General features: G+C 39.8%; 1 protein-coding gene across 50 annotated transcripts in view; it reads right to left on the bottom strand.

Moving 5' to 3' along the window:
• Rbfox1 (RNA binding fox-1 homolog 1) overlaps positions 1-17,884 on the bottom strand; it is a 1,543,972-nt gene that overhangs the window by 18,468 nt on the left and 1,507,620 nt on the right. For 26 of the 50 annotated variants that reach the window (XM_075941983.1, XM_075941950.1, XM_075941990.1 and 23 more), the window contains one exon: positions 1,604-1,656. The exons of the other annotated variants lie outside the window; for them this stretch is intronic. In XM_075941983.1, coding sequence (XP_075798098.1) covers positions 1,604-1,656 — 53 coding nt within the window. The remainder of the gene's footprint in view (positions 1-1,603; positions 1,657-17,884) is intronic. 50 annotated transcript variants of the gene reach the window in all.

The following is a 17,884-nucleotide window of genomic DNA, read 5'->3' as shown; positions in this document are numbered from 1 at the left end:
CACGGGATAGAATCAATATCTTTGATAGTGCCTTTGAGTTTCTAGTTTTTATCTATGATGTCAAAATACAATCTGAGACGCATGAGTCTGGAACACACGTGAAATATAACACCACACACCCACAGATAACACTCGTTCACACGCTAAACCACCAATCTTCCCAACCCGTTCTCTCTCTATCCCATCTCCTTTCCATTGCTCCGCTCTGGAACTGTTAAGTTTTCCTAGTTGGTGTCCCAGAAAACTATTTCTCACCCTGCCACTCTCAGCAACGCAATTAGCAGGCCACCTTCCATTGTAAGGCGTTAGTGTAGTGTTAGCTATAGCAGCACCTCTAACAGGGAGGAGCAGAGATGTGAGCGTGGAGACGGGAGGAGAGAGCAGCATCATTAGCAAAGGAACTTCATGTAAATGGAGTAAGCAATTGCGTTAGAAAATGGGCTTGCGTAACTCTTGGAATAAAACCTCAACCCCATTTAAAAATCGCAGAGAATGCCTTTCTAAATGGCCCTGTCAGAAGCATGTTCCTAGCTAGCTCTGACCTTCCCTTCATCCATTCTCTCCTAGAACTCGGGACAGGGTCTGAAACATTCTTAGTAATTCGCACCTTTGTTTACTACTCCATTGATAAAAAGTGACTGGCAACAGAGGCACGCTGTGTGTGTAAGGCTGGGTGGTATGTTTGCTTTAGAGCATCATGTGACATGCTTGGTTATGGCTCTTACATCCACTTTCCTTGGTCAAAAGCATCCCATTGGCAAGACTGCCTAGTGATTATCTGAGGTAGTTTAGGCTTTAGCCCTCTGCACACACATACAAAAAAAGAAAGAGAAGAAAAAGAAGGGAAGAGAAGGGGAGAAGGGGAGAGAGATCTAGTATTCATTAAGGGACTATCTTGGCATTTAGTCCAGTAACTCCAAATCTAACTGTTCTAAACCACATCAAAGCAAAATGACAGGGATTATTTTGATGAACATATCATGCAACTAGGTAATTTCTATTCACCAAGATCCTGGCTTTGGTAGCAAAATGAACCCTGCTTTCCTTAAGTCCTGATACTTGAGCATATGTTGAAGGAAGGAAACAGAGGATCTTTAACTAACGAAAGGAAAATCCCTGTCTTATAAAACAGACATAATTTTATTTCCTAAGCCACTGGCTTCGTGGATGCAGTCTCTTATGGCCAGTAGCATTCTATAAAGATCCAAATAATTCCCATTTCAACCTCTGTGAACATAGATACAATGTGTCAAAATGCATGGAAGTCGCGTCCTGTCCCTAAGCTTCCTTGGTCAGCATTTTACAATAAGAATACTGATTATTCCATGAATTTTGTTGTGAATTTGTTCACCACAAGTGTTAGCCTTCTGAACCACGCATTAAAATCAGAAATACAAACATCAGAGTTAGCAAAATGCCTCATGTATTTTTCATGTGGTAGGTCCTAAAAGCTTCAGCTACACTCAAACGTATATGGTCTCTTTCACTCTTTATGAAAACTAAACTTACTATAGTGACTAACTGCGGCATGTGAGGAAGATAAAAAAAAAAAAAGGATATTGAGACTCAGATGGGAGCATCAGGAAGTAGGAATGTCTGTTACCTGCAGAGGTGTTACAAGAAATTTCATCTGTTGCAACGAAGACGAACTGATTTCTGGAAGAGAAGATAAAATTCACAATACTGCTCACTCAGGGGGAAACGTGCTCTCTGGCAATTGGTTCCATGTGCACAGGTGAAGGGCGGGGAGGGGGCTGCGTCTGCATGGGTGTGGCAGGGAAATGTGCTGATGGACCGTGGACTTGGAAAGCTTGGAAAGATCACAAAACAGGCATGCGGGACCACTTTCATGAAACCATGAGGGCATCGGGATGTGGGCGTGTTCAAGCTATTATTGTGCCAGGGCATTAATACTGCGTGTTACCGAAACATGCCAGGGTATATAGCTAAGGCCAAGCTACTTCAAGTTGTGCTTACAAAGGTTTTTTAAGCTAAATATATACTAAAACTTTTTAAAAATAAAGACTATGATTAGGAAAAGGAGTGTACTAGGACTAATAGAAATGCCATAAACTCCATATATTATAAAGCACTATTCAAAGCTGTTTTTAAAAGGAAAGAAAAGGATACTTTCATTACAGAAGAGAACATTATATGGAATCAGGTTATGGATAATAATTTCTTATCAAACTAAGCTTGCTATATGAAGACAAAAAGCTCGTGAAGTGAAACAACACCTATCTTTCCAAATTATCCTTTTATCTGGGGCATGCATGTGCACGTCACAACGCACACACGGGAGTCAGAGGACATCCTTGGTGTTGGTCCTTGCCCTCCATCTTATTTGAGACAGCATCTCCTGTTATTTCCAGCCATGTACACCTGGCTACTGGCCCATGACTTTTCAGGCATTCCCCTGCTTCTGCCTTCCACTGTAGGAATGCTGTAATTACAGACACATACCACTGTGTCTGGCTTTAACTGAGTCCTTGAGGGATTTGAACTCAGGTCCTTACAGCTACACAGCAAATGCTCTACCCACTGAACCATCTCCACTTCTATCAAGTTATTTTGTAAAAGAGGCATATCGGAAAGAAAATTTTAAAAAAATGGAAAATGCTATTTTGCTTTGGTTTTCTAAATCCAGACGATAAAACCCCCTTAAGGTATTTTCAGTGGTGGCAATTCCACAATGTAAGGTGTTTGAATGCAGAAGTACTGTTGATTTCCCTAGAAATATGAATATCTATACTGTGCCTGTTAGGATGGCTTGTTGAGATTGGCTAGGGTCTTAAATGCCTTAAAAAACCCCAGAGAGGTGCTGGGTTCTCATTTGTTAGATTTTTTACTATGCACAGGGATCAAGAACCCAGATAAATGCATTTCTGGGAGAGTCTTGGTATGATTGCTTTTGTTCCAATGTTTCAAAACCATCCAGCATGAGCAATTCATAAGACATCTTAGGAGAGTTTACGGTCCCAGGAGGTGCCCCTTTGAATGTAAACAGAGATGTCTCGCAAAGATTCCCTGGAACTTAACATTCAGTTGAAAATTCTAGATGCTTCTAAACCAATAAAATCCTAATAAAATTATACATGCTCTGAGAATACTGTCTTCTATAAATCAAAAGTCAAAACTCAGTTCATTTGTCACCTATCTTAAAACAATAAAAGTTAGTTTCGCTGGATCTTTGTGACATTTCTATCATGTCCCAAATTTTTTGAAACTGAGAAACTATTGGGTTTCAGATTCTCTAGGTTTGAGGAGCAAATACAATTGATAAATCTGAAAATGAAAGAGGTAGGTGGTGTGGGATTTGATTTAAGGGATAGTGAGATTTGGCATGCCAAACCTGCAGGTAGAGTATTCCCAGCATGCATCAGACAAGCACTTAGCAGGACCTCTGTTCACAAGGTGCCCATAACAAGGGCTCAGCCATAACTGAACATGGCAACTTTGCCCATTCACAGGGTGGCCCCTTAGAAGAGGCATTTCCATATTCACGATGTGTGTGAGCTCTGCCTGACTCTACTCCCCAGTTTTATAAGACCTTGCAAACTTGTATGTTCCTTCTGTATGACTCCTTTCTCAGGAATAGCCTATATAACTATTGATGACCTTGAACTGATCACCCTCCTCCACATCTAACATGTTACAATTACAGGCATGTGCCCTGACACCTAGTTTCACCTGGTGCTAGGGATCTAACCCACAGTTTCATGAATGGGAGGCAAGCATTCTGCCAACTGAGCTACCACCCAACTCCTAGGTTGCTAGTTAGGTGAGCAGGGCTGATTTAGGCAACCCACACATTGAATGTTATTGAATGAATAGAAAAAACTAACAAAATTAAATAAATGCATAGGATATTATTACAAATTAATTCGATCTTAAATTTCCCAGAATTTTAAGCAATATGATATTGCCTTTAAGAGTGAATTTTTGAACACTATAATTTTAACTCTTAAAAAACTACATTTTCCTCCTACTCTTCTTCTCTCTTTGCTTCTTTGCTTTCCTTCTTCCTCTCTCCTCTCTCCCTCCTTCCCTTCTTCCTTCCTTCCTTTCTCCTTCCTTCTTTCCTTCCTTCCTTCCTTCCTTCCTTCCTTCCTTCCTTCCTTCCTTCCTTCCTTCCTTCTTCCCTCTTTTTAGTCTTTTTATTCTTCCTTTCCTACCACCCACCACTGCTTCTGGTAACCTTCCTCTCTTGGATTTTTTCTTCTCATTGGGTCTTTTTTAATTTTGTTTGGAGGTAGAGTCTTACTATATCGTACAATCTAATCTCGAAGTGCTAGCTAGGTTCAACCCATCTTGCCTGAGGCTTCTGAGGAACTGGGCCTATCTCACATCATTTTGACAATTCTTGATGAAGTTTTTGAACAAAAGAGATCACATCTGTTCTGAAAACTCACTTCCTATAAAGAATTGTCTTAGCTGGATTCTGTTTAAAAAAAAAAAGGTCAAATCTAAAAAATCTAAGGGCCATTCCCAGTAGTAGCAGAGAGAAGGGAATGACACATACTGTTGTAGTACCAGAAGGACTTACAAAAAGTCTTTCCAAAATTAATGGTCATTTTAAGCAAGAGTTCTGTGCTCTTCTGCTTTATTTTCAAATACCCATAATCTGTCCCATTCACTACCAGAAAGAACCCCATAAAATGCCAGCAAAACGTTTTTCTACAGAGCTCATTAAATGTCTGTGTGGCTGCCAGCCTTCTGAGTGCTTGCTTTCATTGGTTGATTATGAGTAAGATCAAGAGGAAAGTTGTGTCAAAGAGGCTCAAAGGAAAGGACAATGTGATGACCAATCAAGCAATAGTACTGGATTTCTCAAGGCCTTCACATTAGTGTCCATCACCCTGGCCTGTGCCATTTTATGGATATTTCTGTTCCTTCTACCCTGAAGAACCATTTAAGAAAAATGTTCTATTTAGATGCATGTAAATAGGCCATGTGCTGACTTGTTCTATGAAGCCATTATCCCAAATTACCAGAGAGAGACAAATAGGAATGCAAACAGTAGCTAAAAAGAGTGCCGTTTCCAAACAAGCTCGGAAAGAATGGAATGATCCTAGCAGCACAGCTGTGGAGCAACCACTCAGGACAAGAAAGGAGGCTGGAACATGGGCCACCTCCTTATGTTAACCATCATATGTTCTCCATGCTCTATATAGACCCACACATTTAGACGTCACCTTACATTTTATTTCTCCTTCCTTCCTTCCTCCTTCCTTCCTTCCTTCCTTCCTTCCTTCCTTCCTTCCTTCCTTCCTTCCTTCCCTCCCTCCCTCCCTCCCTCCCTCCCTCCCTCCCTCCTTCCTTCCTTCCTTCCTTCCTTCCTTCCTTCCTTCCTTCCTTCCTTCCTTTTTTTTTAAAGCAAACTGGCCTGTAAGTTGATTAGATGACAGTGTCCAGCTGAGTCACTCACAACCTTGATTGAACATGGTGATTACCTGGGGAACTTCTGATAATCCTGGCAACCGAGATACACCCAATACTCATTGAATGAGTTTCTTTGTGGGTGGAACTCCAACATGGGCTGCAGCTGCTCTCCTGATTATTTTCATGTGCACTAGAGTTTGAGTGATGCTTGTCTGGTTGAGTGGTTTGTAGCTTGATTCATCCACAGACCCACAGCGAAAGCTCAGGAGAGTGTACCGGCTGGGTCTCCTCTGCTCTGAATTCTGGGTTAGCTGATTTGCATCAGAGTCCAGTGGGCACTCTGAAGGTGATCATAGACAAACAATGAGACTGAATTGGTGAATCTTTACTTCCATATGCTAAGAGCTATGCTTCTCAAGACTTCAGATTCTATCAAATACAGATTGAGAACTTGCCTGTGATATGAGGATGTTAAGTATCATTCATACCTATATTTTTATTTCATTTTTCTTATAATCCCTCTTCTAGTTACCCTGACAAGGGATGAATAATCCGAGGCAGGCCATTTGAGGCAAAATGCTTAATGGTGGAAATGGAAGATGAGCGCAGCTGTCTGGAATCCAGCCCTCTACCCTTGCTTCCTCTGAGATTCTGCACAGAGGAAGTCACATGGGTGATGCTCCAGCCCTACTAGTAGTGCGCCTCTCCAGGGAAATTTCCTATTCTACTGCTTTGAATCTTAGCTTCTTTGAGACAAAATGATAGATAGCTGAATTCCTCTTTGTACATAAGATAACTGAAGCTTGAGAGAGGTGATTATAAGTACATCCAACTTTCCATGATGTAGAAATGGCTTATTTAATTTATCCACAAGCTTCCTTCTATTTTAAGATGGTTTCCATAGATCAACCAACCAGAGTCAATCCTGACTCAGCTGGTGGCATATTTAAATCAGTCTTGTGGCTTTCCATATATCATCTTTATTTCTCACTCCCCCCATCCCTAGGTTAAATCTCATCTATTTGCAATTTTCTTCCAAAAAATAATTACCCACCGAATTCTAAGTGTCAAGTGTAAAGAGTGGTCTGCTAGTATTTTTCAAGGGGGTTTGAGGAGTCAGACAGAGGTTAAAGGGTAGGCTTGTCATGAGCAAGTGAGGCCCGACTGTGATTGTTCTTTCTCCAAGAGCACCGGTGCTAAGTTTTATTGATAAAAGTTCTACTGTTTCCTCACTCTTTGGCTTCTCAATTCTCTATTGCTATTTTGTTAAAAACAAACAAACAAACAAACAAACAAAAAAGCTCCAGATCTGTGTTCCTCATAGTGAGTCTTTGTGAATCAAATGCTGTAGATTTCAAACCAAATATAGCATCTATGCATATCTAAAACCCTGCAAGATGCTGAGTACAAAAATCCCTACAGCCTATGAAAGTTGTTCTCTTAACTTGGAAGGTGACAGCAGAGGTTCCCCAACATAGAAGTTGGATGAATTAAATTCAATTCTACCTATAAATTCTGAGTAATCTGTTAGTTATTGGCCCAGAAGGTCCCCAACTTGATGAACAATAAAGAAAGATGTGTGTGTGTGTGTGTGTGTGTGTGTGTTTGTGTGTGTGTGTAGATGCTATAGGTCAACTTTGTGTGTCATTTTTTCACCTTTTATCTTTATTCTTTGATGATGGTGATGTTTGTTTGTTTGATTAACTCACTGGGACAGAATCTCAACTAGGTCATCGTGGCTGGCCTGTTACATGCTGGATAGAGTGAACTAGCCTCATAGGCAAAGCTTGGCTCTACCTCCTATGTGGTTGGATAAAAACAATATGCTACTAGGCTCAAAATACATTAAAAACACTAAAATTTACATTCATTTATTCGTGTGTGTGTATGTGTGTCCATCCACACATGCCACAATATACAAGTAGAAATGAGAGGAAAAGTTATTGTAGTTGGTTCTCTTCCATCATGTGGGTCCTTGGGATCAGGCCACTAGGCTTGATGGCCGACACCCTTACCCACTGATCCACTTTGCTAGCTCCATTGGATTTTCGGATGATCATTGAGGACACAGAGCTAAGCCACAGGGATGGAGCATGTTAGGGCCTTTGTATGGTTTTAGAAAGCCTATACTGGACATGTCAACCTCATAATCTCAGGCATATTTAGGTTTTATTACTTAGAAGAGGAGAGTGATACAGTTGTTCGTGACCATTGCTCCACCTCCCTTCCCATGTCCAATCCCAACATTCTTTAAGGTAAACATGTCTGACTTCCTTGTGGTCATTTTTATTTTTATTTAGGTTTCAAAGTATATCATATTATACATATGTGAGATGTGGCATATGCAGACAAACCCACAAATAACCAAATGAAGTAAAAAGGCTCCAAAGAGAGCTACCATGATCTCTTATTTTTTAAAAAAAGATGAATATATGAAAACACATTTACAGTAATTGCATGTAGGCACAACTCCCTTGCTTATATTACATTTAAAAAGGCTTAAATTAAGAGAGTTTCCAGTTTCCCCTAAACTTGACTGTTGGACTAGACAACTCAGGACATTGGAAAGTCGTTTCTAAGGGTCCTTCTCTTACCTGGAGACCATGTATATCTTCCCCATCATCTCAATCTCTCTAACATCTACCATCTCATTCACTTCCCACTATATTCCCACTCAGATGAAACAGAGCTATCAGCGAGTCCAGAATGTGGAGCTGTCCATACAAGTTGTGTCTCATAGAAAAGTTATTTCAACTTTCAGAGCTTTAGTCTTCTCACTGGGAGATTGAACTAACAATTAAAATATATACTCTTCATAGACTGTGCAGATTTAACAGAAAATAAAACAGTGGAGAAGATAGTGTCATCTTTTGCCCCATTCAAAAGAAGGGCAGTGAGCAGTGGTTTGGAGGCTGGGTTTGTCACAAAAGGGGTTAAGTGTCCGTTTGAGGAAGCTGGTACTTCTCTGGTAATTCCATCCCTTCTGAAGGTGCATGAGGAGAGATCTACATCCAAGCAGAAGCATGAGCATGGAAAAAATGTGCTTGAACTCACTAAACCCCCATGGAGCTAAGTGACACTTCTGATGGTGATGGTGATGATGGTGGTGATGTTGATGATGGTGATGGTGATGATGGTGGTGATGTTGATGATGGTGATGGTGATGATGGTGGTGATGTTGATGATGATGATGGTGGTGATGATGATGATAGTGGTGATGATATAGAGAATGCTGACTTCAGGCTATAGTTGAAGAGCTTCCATTCAAAACCATGTACATTTTACCAGGAAGCTAAGGAGTTAGTGACCCATCTTTCTCACTTTATAATTAAGGCAAGCATAAAACTTATAATCTCTAGAATCTTCCCATACTCTCTCATGGATTAAATAATTCTACTGAGATTAGATTTGGCTTTAACCTAAATTTGTGATAATCTTCTGTATATCAGTAGCAAAGATTCATTTGCATACATATACATTAAAGACCATGGTGATATAAAAAAATACTGTTTAAGAACATAACTCAGTCACATACTACTAAGCAGCATGTAGAATCTCAGCACACTACTGCTCTTGTGAGTCTTAGAGATGATCAGGCAGAAAAACAACTCAGAATTTAAATGGAGTTAAATTATTGCTGAATCCTCCACTAAGCCAGTAATTACAGTGAGTCATCTCTAAGACAACCATCAATCAGAAATTACATAACTAATAACATCTGCACCAGCTTATCAATTTATAGCATTTGCCTCATTCTTATAATGGGTATGTATGATCAATCTGTCCTCTGAGTAGATGAGAAAACTAAGGCTCAATGATGTCAACAGTAACCAGATGCAGTCCTTGCAGGCTTTGTGTTATACTGATGCCAGCCTACTATGCAGTCAATGACAAGATCTTAACACAAGAACCACTTTCTCTTCCTATGACCTTGGGGGTTAAGAAAATAATAATTATGGCCAGAGGCCAGTTGAAGCAGGTAGTCACAAGGGAATATATTTTGAGAGATGCCAAACATTGAGGAGGTCACTAAAGAAGAGGCGAAGGAGGAGACAGTAACAGGTGTCTGGAAAGATGGGTGAAAGTTATCAGAGATGTGGCATCCTTCTCCTATCTCTGGCTAAAGCATTTCAAGGTAAATTATGAAGATAGCTAAGGAGAAATAATGCTTAGGTTTAATTATTTGAACTCCTTGGAATCTACTCTCTGTCAAAACATTATACATTATTGTATAGCAAAACTGAGCCTGTTGCAAAGCCAGGCAGCTAGCTAATTAAGAGTCTCTTCAGTTCTCTCCCACCAATATCCCATCTCCCTGACAGGAAGTAGGTTTCCCTCTAACTGTTTTGTATGTTAATTAAGTATGAAATGCAATACAGCTTTGAAGAGCATTGAATTCCTGAAGAATCCATCACTGTGTTCTCACTGGTGAGAAAAAAATCATCCAAAAAAATCATCATTCATTTCTGTCAGATGACTTTTTTGCATAAAATGGCTACATACAGATATAGAAGTAACTCAGATGTCACAAGCCAGTGACAGCCAGTTCTGGAAGTCAACCTGTGCTCTTAGGCACAGGGTCATAACTTGATTTGATACCCTTAGAAAGAGTAGGAGAGAGTTTTTATGGAAAAATTCCATCTCATTCTAAAAGATAACAGCTTTAGCAAGTGAACAAAGGTCAAAATAGAGAACAGAAAGGAAAAGTCAGCCCCCAGTAAAAATAACATCTAAAGGAAAAATAAGGCAAAGAAGTTGAGTGTTTTAATTTGATAATCTGAAATTTGTGCGTGTATGTGTTTGGTATGTGTGTGCGCCAGTGCACGAGTGTATAGGGCCACAGGGTGATGGCAGAGCAGTCTTCAATCACTCTCCAGCTCATCGCTGAGGCAAGTTCTCCCCTGAACCTGGAGCTTGGCAGTTCAGTGAGGCTGGCTGTCAAGTAAGCTCTCCAGATTTGCCTGTTTCCCAGCACTGGGATCACATGTGCATGTCACCGGGATTTGCTTTCACATGCATCCTGGGAGTCTGAACTTGGGACTTCATGCTCCAGTTTGAGGGGGAGACATCTATAAGTATTCTGTGAGCTAAGATTCTACCTTGGTATGTATCCTTCTCTTCTGCTGGATAAAACTCATTACCAAGTTCACTCTTACTGCTAGTAGAAAGGGCTCACCCAGAGGCTGTAGAGTCTGGATTCTCACTACAGGTTTCTGACCTACCTCTAGGAAGTAAACATTTTCTAAGCATTCATTCACAGTGGAAGGGCCATGATGGTACTACTTAAGAGACGGATTTCGTTTGTTTTTTTGTGACCCATCAAGCCAATGATCTGCAACCTGAAAAGCATGTAATCAGGCCATGGCATGACCAAAGGAGCTGTTATACCTTATCTTGTCACCTGCAGAAGTGGCTCCCCACATGGCTATGACAGCCATGCTCTGTTGGGTTTGGAATGTCCTTAATCTCTCCCAGGCCCCTAGTTGGTCCAGTCTGTGGATTATTGCAAGCCTGTTTTTTTAACTGCCTCAATTACATAATCATTCAGCAGTGCATAACACTAGAGAAGTCATGCAAAGTTATGGATAAGAGGTAATTAGCCTCCGAGGCAAAACTTTGGCATATTTAAGGCTTGAGATCTCTCTCTCTCTTTCTCTCGCTGTGTGTGTATGAATCTGTGTGTGTGACTATGTGTGAGTATGTATGTGAGTGTGTATAAACATGTGAAAATGCATGTGTGTGAATGCCCTCAAGTCAAAAACCAGAGAAAATTGGAAAATAGGTCTTTTTATAGCATCAGTATTGCTCCTTGCTGTCAGTTTGGCATCCATAGACCCAATTTTCAATTGCTTTCTGCTTCCTTCGTCAGGATGTCAGAATCGTCTTAGTGTTCTCCAATCAAATCAATAACAAGTTAAAGGGTATGTTGGGAGAAAGTAGAACTGGCCTAGTCCTAACTTTTTGGAGAATGTAAAATCAGAACAATTTTAAAAAAGCAATGACATGTGCACATGGTTTATTAAAGAATTTGCTTTTGCCTGGCATTTCAGTATTATGTCATAACTCTACCAGAAATGTGTTTCTTTTAAATATCTAATAACTTTCTAGAACAAGTAACTTCTCTTTCTTTTCTTGAAGGGGTTGTGTGTCACTCAAAACTGTGACTGAATCTGTTAAGGAAATAAACTTTAAATTAAAAAAGACATAAAAATAAGGCAATGTACATACATATATATGGATGCACATGTACCTCTGTGTACATGTGAGCATGCACATGTATGGATGTTTTCAATACAGATATTCAATCGATTCTGACTGCACTTTCAGCAGAGGCTTTGGGATATATAAATGGATATAAATAAAGACACTGGTGACTCATTCTTGCTACATTCCTGTTACAAGGTGACAGAGCATCTTTTGTTTGAAAAAGAAAAACTAGAATTGCTCATCACAGTGACAGAAATGACTAAGAAACTAATACCAAGAGCAACTTCAGTCAGTTGCTATCTCAGGCTACTGAGGAAACAGTCCTTCTCACTGCCACTTCATGCCTGACAATCAAAAATGACTTAAGTGGCTTTATCTCACTGGGCCATGCCACATAATTCTCTTGGGTCTGCTCTGAGCCCTCATGACCTATCCCCTTAGCCCTATGCTAACCTGGGAGTATCATTCTTGTTTGTCATGCCATGTTTTGTCTTACCCTCCTTAGGTTCTCTCAAGAGTTTCTCAAATAGATTAAAAATGTAACCAGGAAGCCCCCACAGCACTGTAAAGGTCTATTTTCCCAAGGCAGTATCCAGAAAAGGAATTAACTAACAGAAGAAGACACAAAGGTGCCATGTCGTGCTGTGGCTCATTCCTAGGGGAAGAGCATTTCAGCTGCATGGTAGAAAGAAGAATATGCAGAACTCCCTAGTCTTCAAAGAGAGAGCTGAAGGCTGTGTTACACTCTCCCAGCTCTCCTGGCCCCGGAAGGCAGGGTATCTGTGAACTTAGTCCTACCCTTACACATGCCTTGAAGAACAGGCATGAAGCTTGCTTCTAGTTTCTGGATTAGCTGAAATTCTTATCACACCTGTTTTGAAAAGGAAGAATTGAGAAACCATGAAATGCCCCTAGTCCTCTGTGCTGTCTGTTCTCATTAAACATTCTACATGGTCTATATATTAAACTCTATATTTTAATGTATGGCTAGAAGAAAGTGCAAAATCATCAAGTTCAGATGATACGGTAATTTTTGTGATATAACCTTTCTATAATGAAAAGAATGTCCTTAAATTTATTAACTGGTGAGCTTTTTATTCAGGAAGCTTACTTGCTTTTATGGTGCCTGACATTTTCCGTGTGTGTGTGTGTGTGTATGTGTGTGTGTACATACATACATGTATAAGGATGCTAAGTAAAATGGTTTATCATTTTAAATGAAGCTATTCACCTATTTTCACGGTGGAAATTCGGCAATCTTAAATCAGAATCCAGAAAATAGCTCCTAAAATAGATTGAAGGGCTGTGCTAGGACTCAGATCACTCAGCTGCATTAATCTTCAGACAAAGGTTTTATGTAAGAATTTCTTTCTGTTCTATGTAGATTTGCTTATGATGAAATGGAAGAGAGAGAAAAAATGGTATTTTGCTCTTGACATTTCCTCTTTCTTTCTTTCCTTTTTTTCGAAACAGGATTTCTCTGTGTAGTTTTGGAGTCTGTCCTGGAACTCACTCTGTAGACCAGGCTGGCCATGAACTCACAGAGATTCACCTGCCTCTGCTACTGGAGTGCTGGGATTAAAGGTGTGCACCACCACCACTTGGCTGACACCTCCCTTTTCATTTCTTGTGCCCTCCCTCCCTCTGCTTGTCCTGCTTCATTCTCTTCTTCCTTTACCCACCTACCCATGGATCTAAGTATCATCTGTCTCTGTTCGCATCCATCCAGGCAACCAACCATCTCCCCATTTACATGTGTTTGGCATTTCTGTCTCTATCATCTATAAATTTTATACCAAAACATGCCTATCTGTGCCTATTAAATTTTACAAAACTTACTAATCTTTCTCTCTGAAATGAACCCTCTCTTTTTCAGCTTCAGAGTGCCTGGTTTGAATGGTGCTTAGCATACATCATATGACTGCCTAAGCTGCACAAGTCCTGGCTTTCTTGTTCTGAGATTTATCTCCAAAACTCTTAGAAGTTCCCTACGAGTATGTAAGATGACAAAATTTTGTTTGGGTTTATATTAGGTTGAGCTCTATGGAATTGTCAATACTATACTGCCTTTTCTTATCCTATAAAAGCAATGAAACTTTAAGGTCTCAGAAAATGAAGAAGAACAAATTGAAAGCGGAACCCTGCTGTTTGCAGCCTCCTTGCTTAGTCTAAGGACACCTGTGTTCCTGATTCATCACTTTCTTGTCAATTTGTTGATCTTTAGAGCAAATAAATATTTTATAGGTTTGTCTGACTTTCAATGAGCATCTCGTACCCAGAAGATATCTTTACATAACTGTGAATATTCCACTCTACCTTCTGAAACATATATTTTTGGTCACTTAAAAATGTATTTTTATATATTATAACAACTCAAAAACTTTCATTTTAATGAAAATATAAGGAAATAAATTTAGGATAAAATTGCTTGATAAAAATAATTTTTAAGATAACAATATTTTCTAAAAGTGTCAACTGGGACACTAAATTTCCACTGAGAACATCCCTCTACTCTAAACAGAACATGATAGAAATTATTTTCCTTCCTAAGTGATAGATTGTTATGCCTCAATTTTCAGTATTATGCACTGCCTTACTTTTCAAAATGTAGCTATATTTGTTTGAAAGGAAAATCATGTTTCAGTTGGTAGAAGAAATGGTCTCAGTTACAGCCATATTGTTGTTAAAGTTGACAGTAAAACATCCAATCCTTGGTTCTTTTGTAACCTGCCTGTGTCTAGCTATTCTCTTCCTTAATGTAGAGGAACACTTTCATGCCCCAATCCCTAAAGGGTGTTAGAATATCAGCAAGCAGATAAGCATGGCCAGGGTTTCTTTTCTAGCCAGAGTATTTCATCTAATGCTATATACACATCACATCTATTCCCCAATATGAGTAGCATAATTCATTGAACAGGGTACCTTCCCTACTTCCCACCTCCCAGTTGGACAGCCGAAAGATGCAACAAGGATCAAGCCATAAAACACAGGAACCAAGAGCCAATCAGTAAAGAGAGACCTATACCCCAGGCTTATTCCAAGCAAGCCATTCATGGAGCTAATGTGATGGACCTATCCAACCCAACACGTACCACAGACACAGCAACACCGAGTAGCATGCAATGACCAGATGACCACAGGCCCCACCGCCATGCTCTGATTGGTTCAAGCTTAGAAAACAATCTCCTTGAGAGTCTGGACAGCTGGCTTCCATTACACCAAAGCGAGATTAACAAAACAAAGAGTTGATCAGGTCAAGTGTTTACCAAATGTTTATAAAATGCCAAGGAAAGTTGTTTGCTTATTCTGTTCCCACTCAATTCATCATTGAAGGTGTGATGTTCAGTTCAATCTTTGTGATTTGGGAAAAGCTTGGCCCATAGCAGATGGTCTTTATTCAGGGGGTCAACACCCAGACCCTCTTGGGCAGCTCTGAGATTGTCAGCATGTGGTTATTTAAGCAGGAAGATGATGGGCAGGGAGCTGCAAGGTGCCCACTAAAAACCTTCCGTGTAGCACCAGAGTTACCGTGGGTCAGTAGTTTTCAAAGGGCTCCTGAATCTTTAATTTTATAAGGGTGTGATTTGTGTTGAGTAAAGGTAAAATTCTATGAATGGGAGGGATGGGGGCAGCACACCAGATGGATTTTCACTTTGGAGAAGACTGAAGATAGGTCACAGGGAAGGTCTGTTGCTGTGCTTCCTTGAATCCAGTTGATAATCAGTGACCATTTCTCAACCATTCCCAACTCCGATTTCCCTTCCAAGTTTGAAAGGGTTTCTTTGGGTTTGGAATTATCTCTCTTTGTCTTCCTATCTGTCTTCCAGAGAAGAGGGAGTTAGTTACTACTGATGCTATGGTATGATAGTGTTAACTAAATTATCATACTGTTGCCCTGATAGATTCTCCATCTTTAGGAGACATTCAAAACCTCTTCTGCTAATTCCCCATTTTCCTCTGAACATATTTTAATAAAGCCCTTTCCTTACCTGCATTGATTAAAAAATAAAAGGAAGGTACCACCACTTAATAATGATAAATCAAACCAGAAATTCTATTTTAGAGATTGTTTTCTGGTAATTCACCTATTACTAAATTTACGTTAATGAATAATTCCATAGGTGACAAGTATTCTGCTTACAGTAAAGTTAAATAGAGCCAGTAATCAATTTCCACAGCAATGGAGAGGACCTAACGTGCAAACATCTCTAATAAACAGCAAGAGGCCAATTACATGAAAAAGAATATAGTTAGCGGATTCCTCCAGCCACAACTGTTACACTAAACTGGGAATTGCAGTTATTAAAGATTTACCAATCCAAGAAAGAGTGTTTTTCAGTAGAATATATCACCAATAAGAACTCTTAATAATATTAAAACTGCAGGTTTTATACAGATATTTCCATATTTGGTGTTCCACAATGCAGAGAATTTGGACAGTTTCAGACTGATGCAAGTGGAGACAGTGGGCTTCATCAGTAACTCTAAGTATAGTATTAAACACTTTGTTTTGATCAAGTGTCTAAATTGGTCTTCTTGAAGAGGCGATATAAAGTCTATCTTTGTAAATAACCTTTCTTCAACTTGGGGCTAGATGCACTTAATCCGAGGAGAAGCAAGAAAAACACTCAAAGAAATAAATCTGTTTAAGATTCTTATAATTATACAGCAGGCTAAAGTTACTATGATTATAATTACATACAAAGTGGGCGTTTGAGAATTTAGCATCTAGAGATATTTTCATAAAAATAATTAAGGGCTGTAGCTGAGCCACACTACAATTGAAACTGTGTGGATCTTCAGTGCATGGAATTTAATAACATTTAAGCCTTTTCATTTGTAGAATGATCTCAAGTATTTCAAGATTGTCATCATTTTTATTAGCCTTATTGACCCTCTCAATTTTCTTAATCCGGTGTCAGAGAATACTGAAGATAACAATTTATATGAAGCATCTTGCATCTTGGCAACTGATGATTGGGGAAATGGATAATTCATGTATTTACAAGTGTGTCTGGCCAGTGGCTTGGATTCCTTTGAAGATTCTCTACAATTTAGAAAATGTGTTATGAGTGCTCAAGAGAAAACAGTAATAATTCCTGTGTGTAGCCAGACAGCAAATCTCAGCTCGGCTTGCCAAAGACTCATTTATGACACGTTTGTCCGTGGAGCTAAGTACAACATTTTAAATTCTGGAATTTCTTTTGCTTTATTAAACTGCAGAAAAATTATGCAGCTGCTACGAGCTAACAACACTTCTTGTGAGAAACGGGATGGAGGTGCAGGAAAAGCGTACCACTGCAAACCGAGAGGAACTGCATGGCTGCAAGAAAGGCAGAATCCCAATGTCTTCTGACAGTCTCTTTCATGGGCCACGCCCCTCGCCTGCTTGCTTACCTGTCTGACCCAGCATGCCTCAGCCACACATGCAAATCGTTACCATGATCATTTTATTCATGAAACATATCCTTAAATTAAGACAGTCATCACGAGAATAAGCACCCTCCGGGACATTCATGCATGCCAAGCATCTCAACATTCACATTGCTGTCCTCAGAGATCAGAGCCAGGAAATTGCATTCAGTATGGAGACACACACATTTTGTTTGTTGCCTAGTTTACTGTCCCCTCCCCCACAAGGCACCTATATAGAAATAGTTATAATTGTTTTAGAAACCATCACATCGCCAAAGCCTAGGGACCAAGGCAGTCACACACACCCATTCGGAATTCTGTGTTTCTCAACTACGTGTCTGTACCTCCAGCTGCCGTTCTTCATGTGAGGTGTGCAGTGCAAGTGAAAGCTGGCTTATGTTTGTAAGTTTGGGTACTGGGCACTGCCAAGATCAGTGAATCCCCTTATGGAAGCAGGGTGTTCTGCCCATTTCTTTATTCTGAATTCAGTGGAGCAGAGGTGACTGCTTTTCTGGGTGTCAGGAGGGAATGAAGTGAACCTTCAGGCTTATTACTTTGCCATTTTCTTCCTATGAATTAGGTGAAACTATGGTCTTATGTAGAAGGCCACGAGAAGGTTGAGCAGTTGTGTGTGTGTGTGTGTGTGTGTGTGTGTGTGTTTACATGAGTAAGATGCATGGTCTAGGAACAAAGAGACCTGAAAACAGCTATCCAGAGATAGAGCTGATTTCTTTTTTCTTTCTTTTCTTTCTTTCTTTCTTTCTTTCTTTCTTTCTTTCTTTCTTTCTTCCTTTCTTTCTGCATTGCATCTGTCAGGGTGAGGAGTTCACAATGAGCAAGGCTTAAGCATCCAAGTTCCACATGGCCTGTGCATAACTCC

This window comes from Microtus pennsylvanicus, chromosome 11 (genome assembly GCF_037038515.1).
Source record: "Microtus pennsylvanicus isolate mMicPen1 chromosome 11, mMicPen1.hap1, whole genome shotgun sequence".
Lineage (NCBI taxonomy): Eukaryota > Metazoa > Chordata > Mammalia > Rodentia > Cricetidae > Microtus > Microtus pennsylvanicus.
The sequence above is the reverse complement of the archived record's forward strand: the minus strand, read 5'-3'. Positions and strand labels throughout refer to the sequence as shown.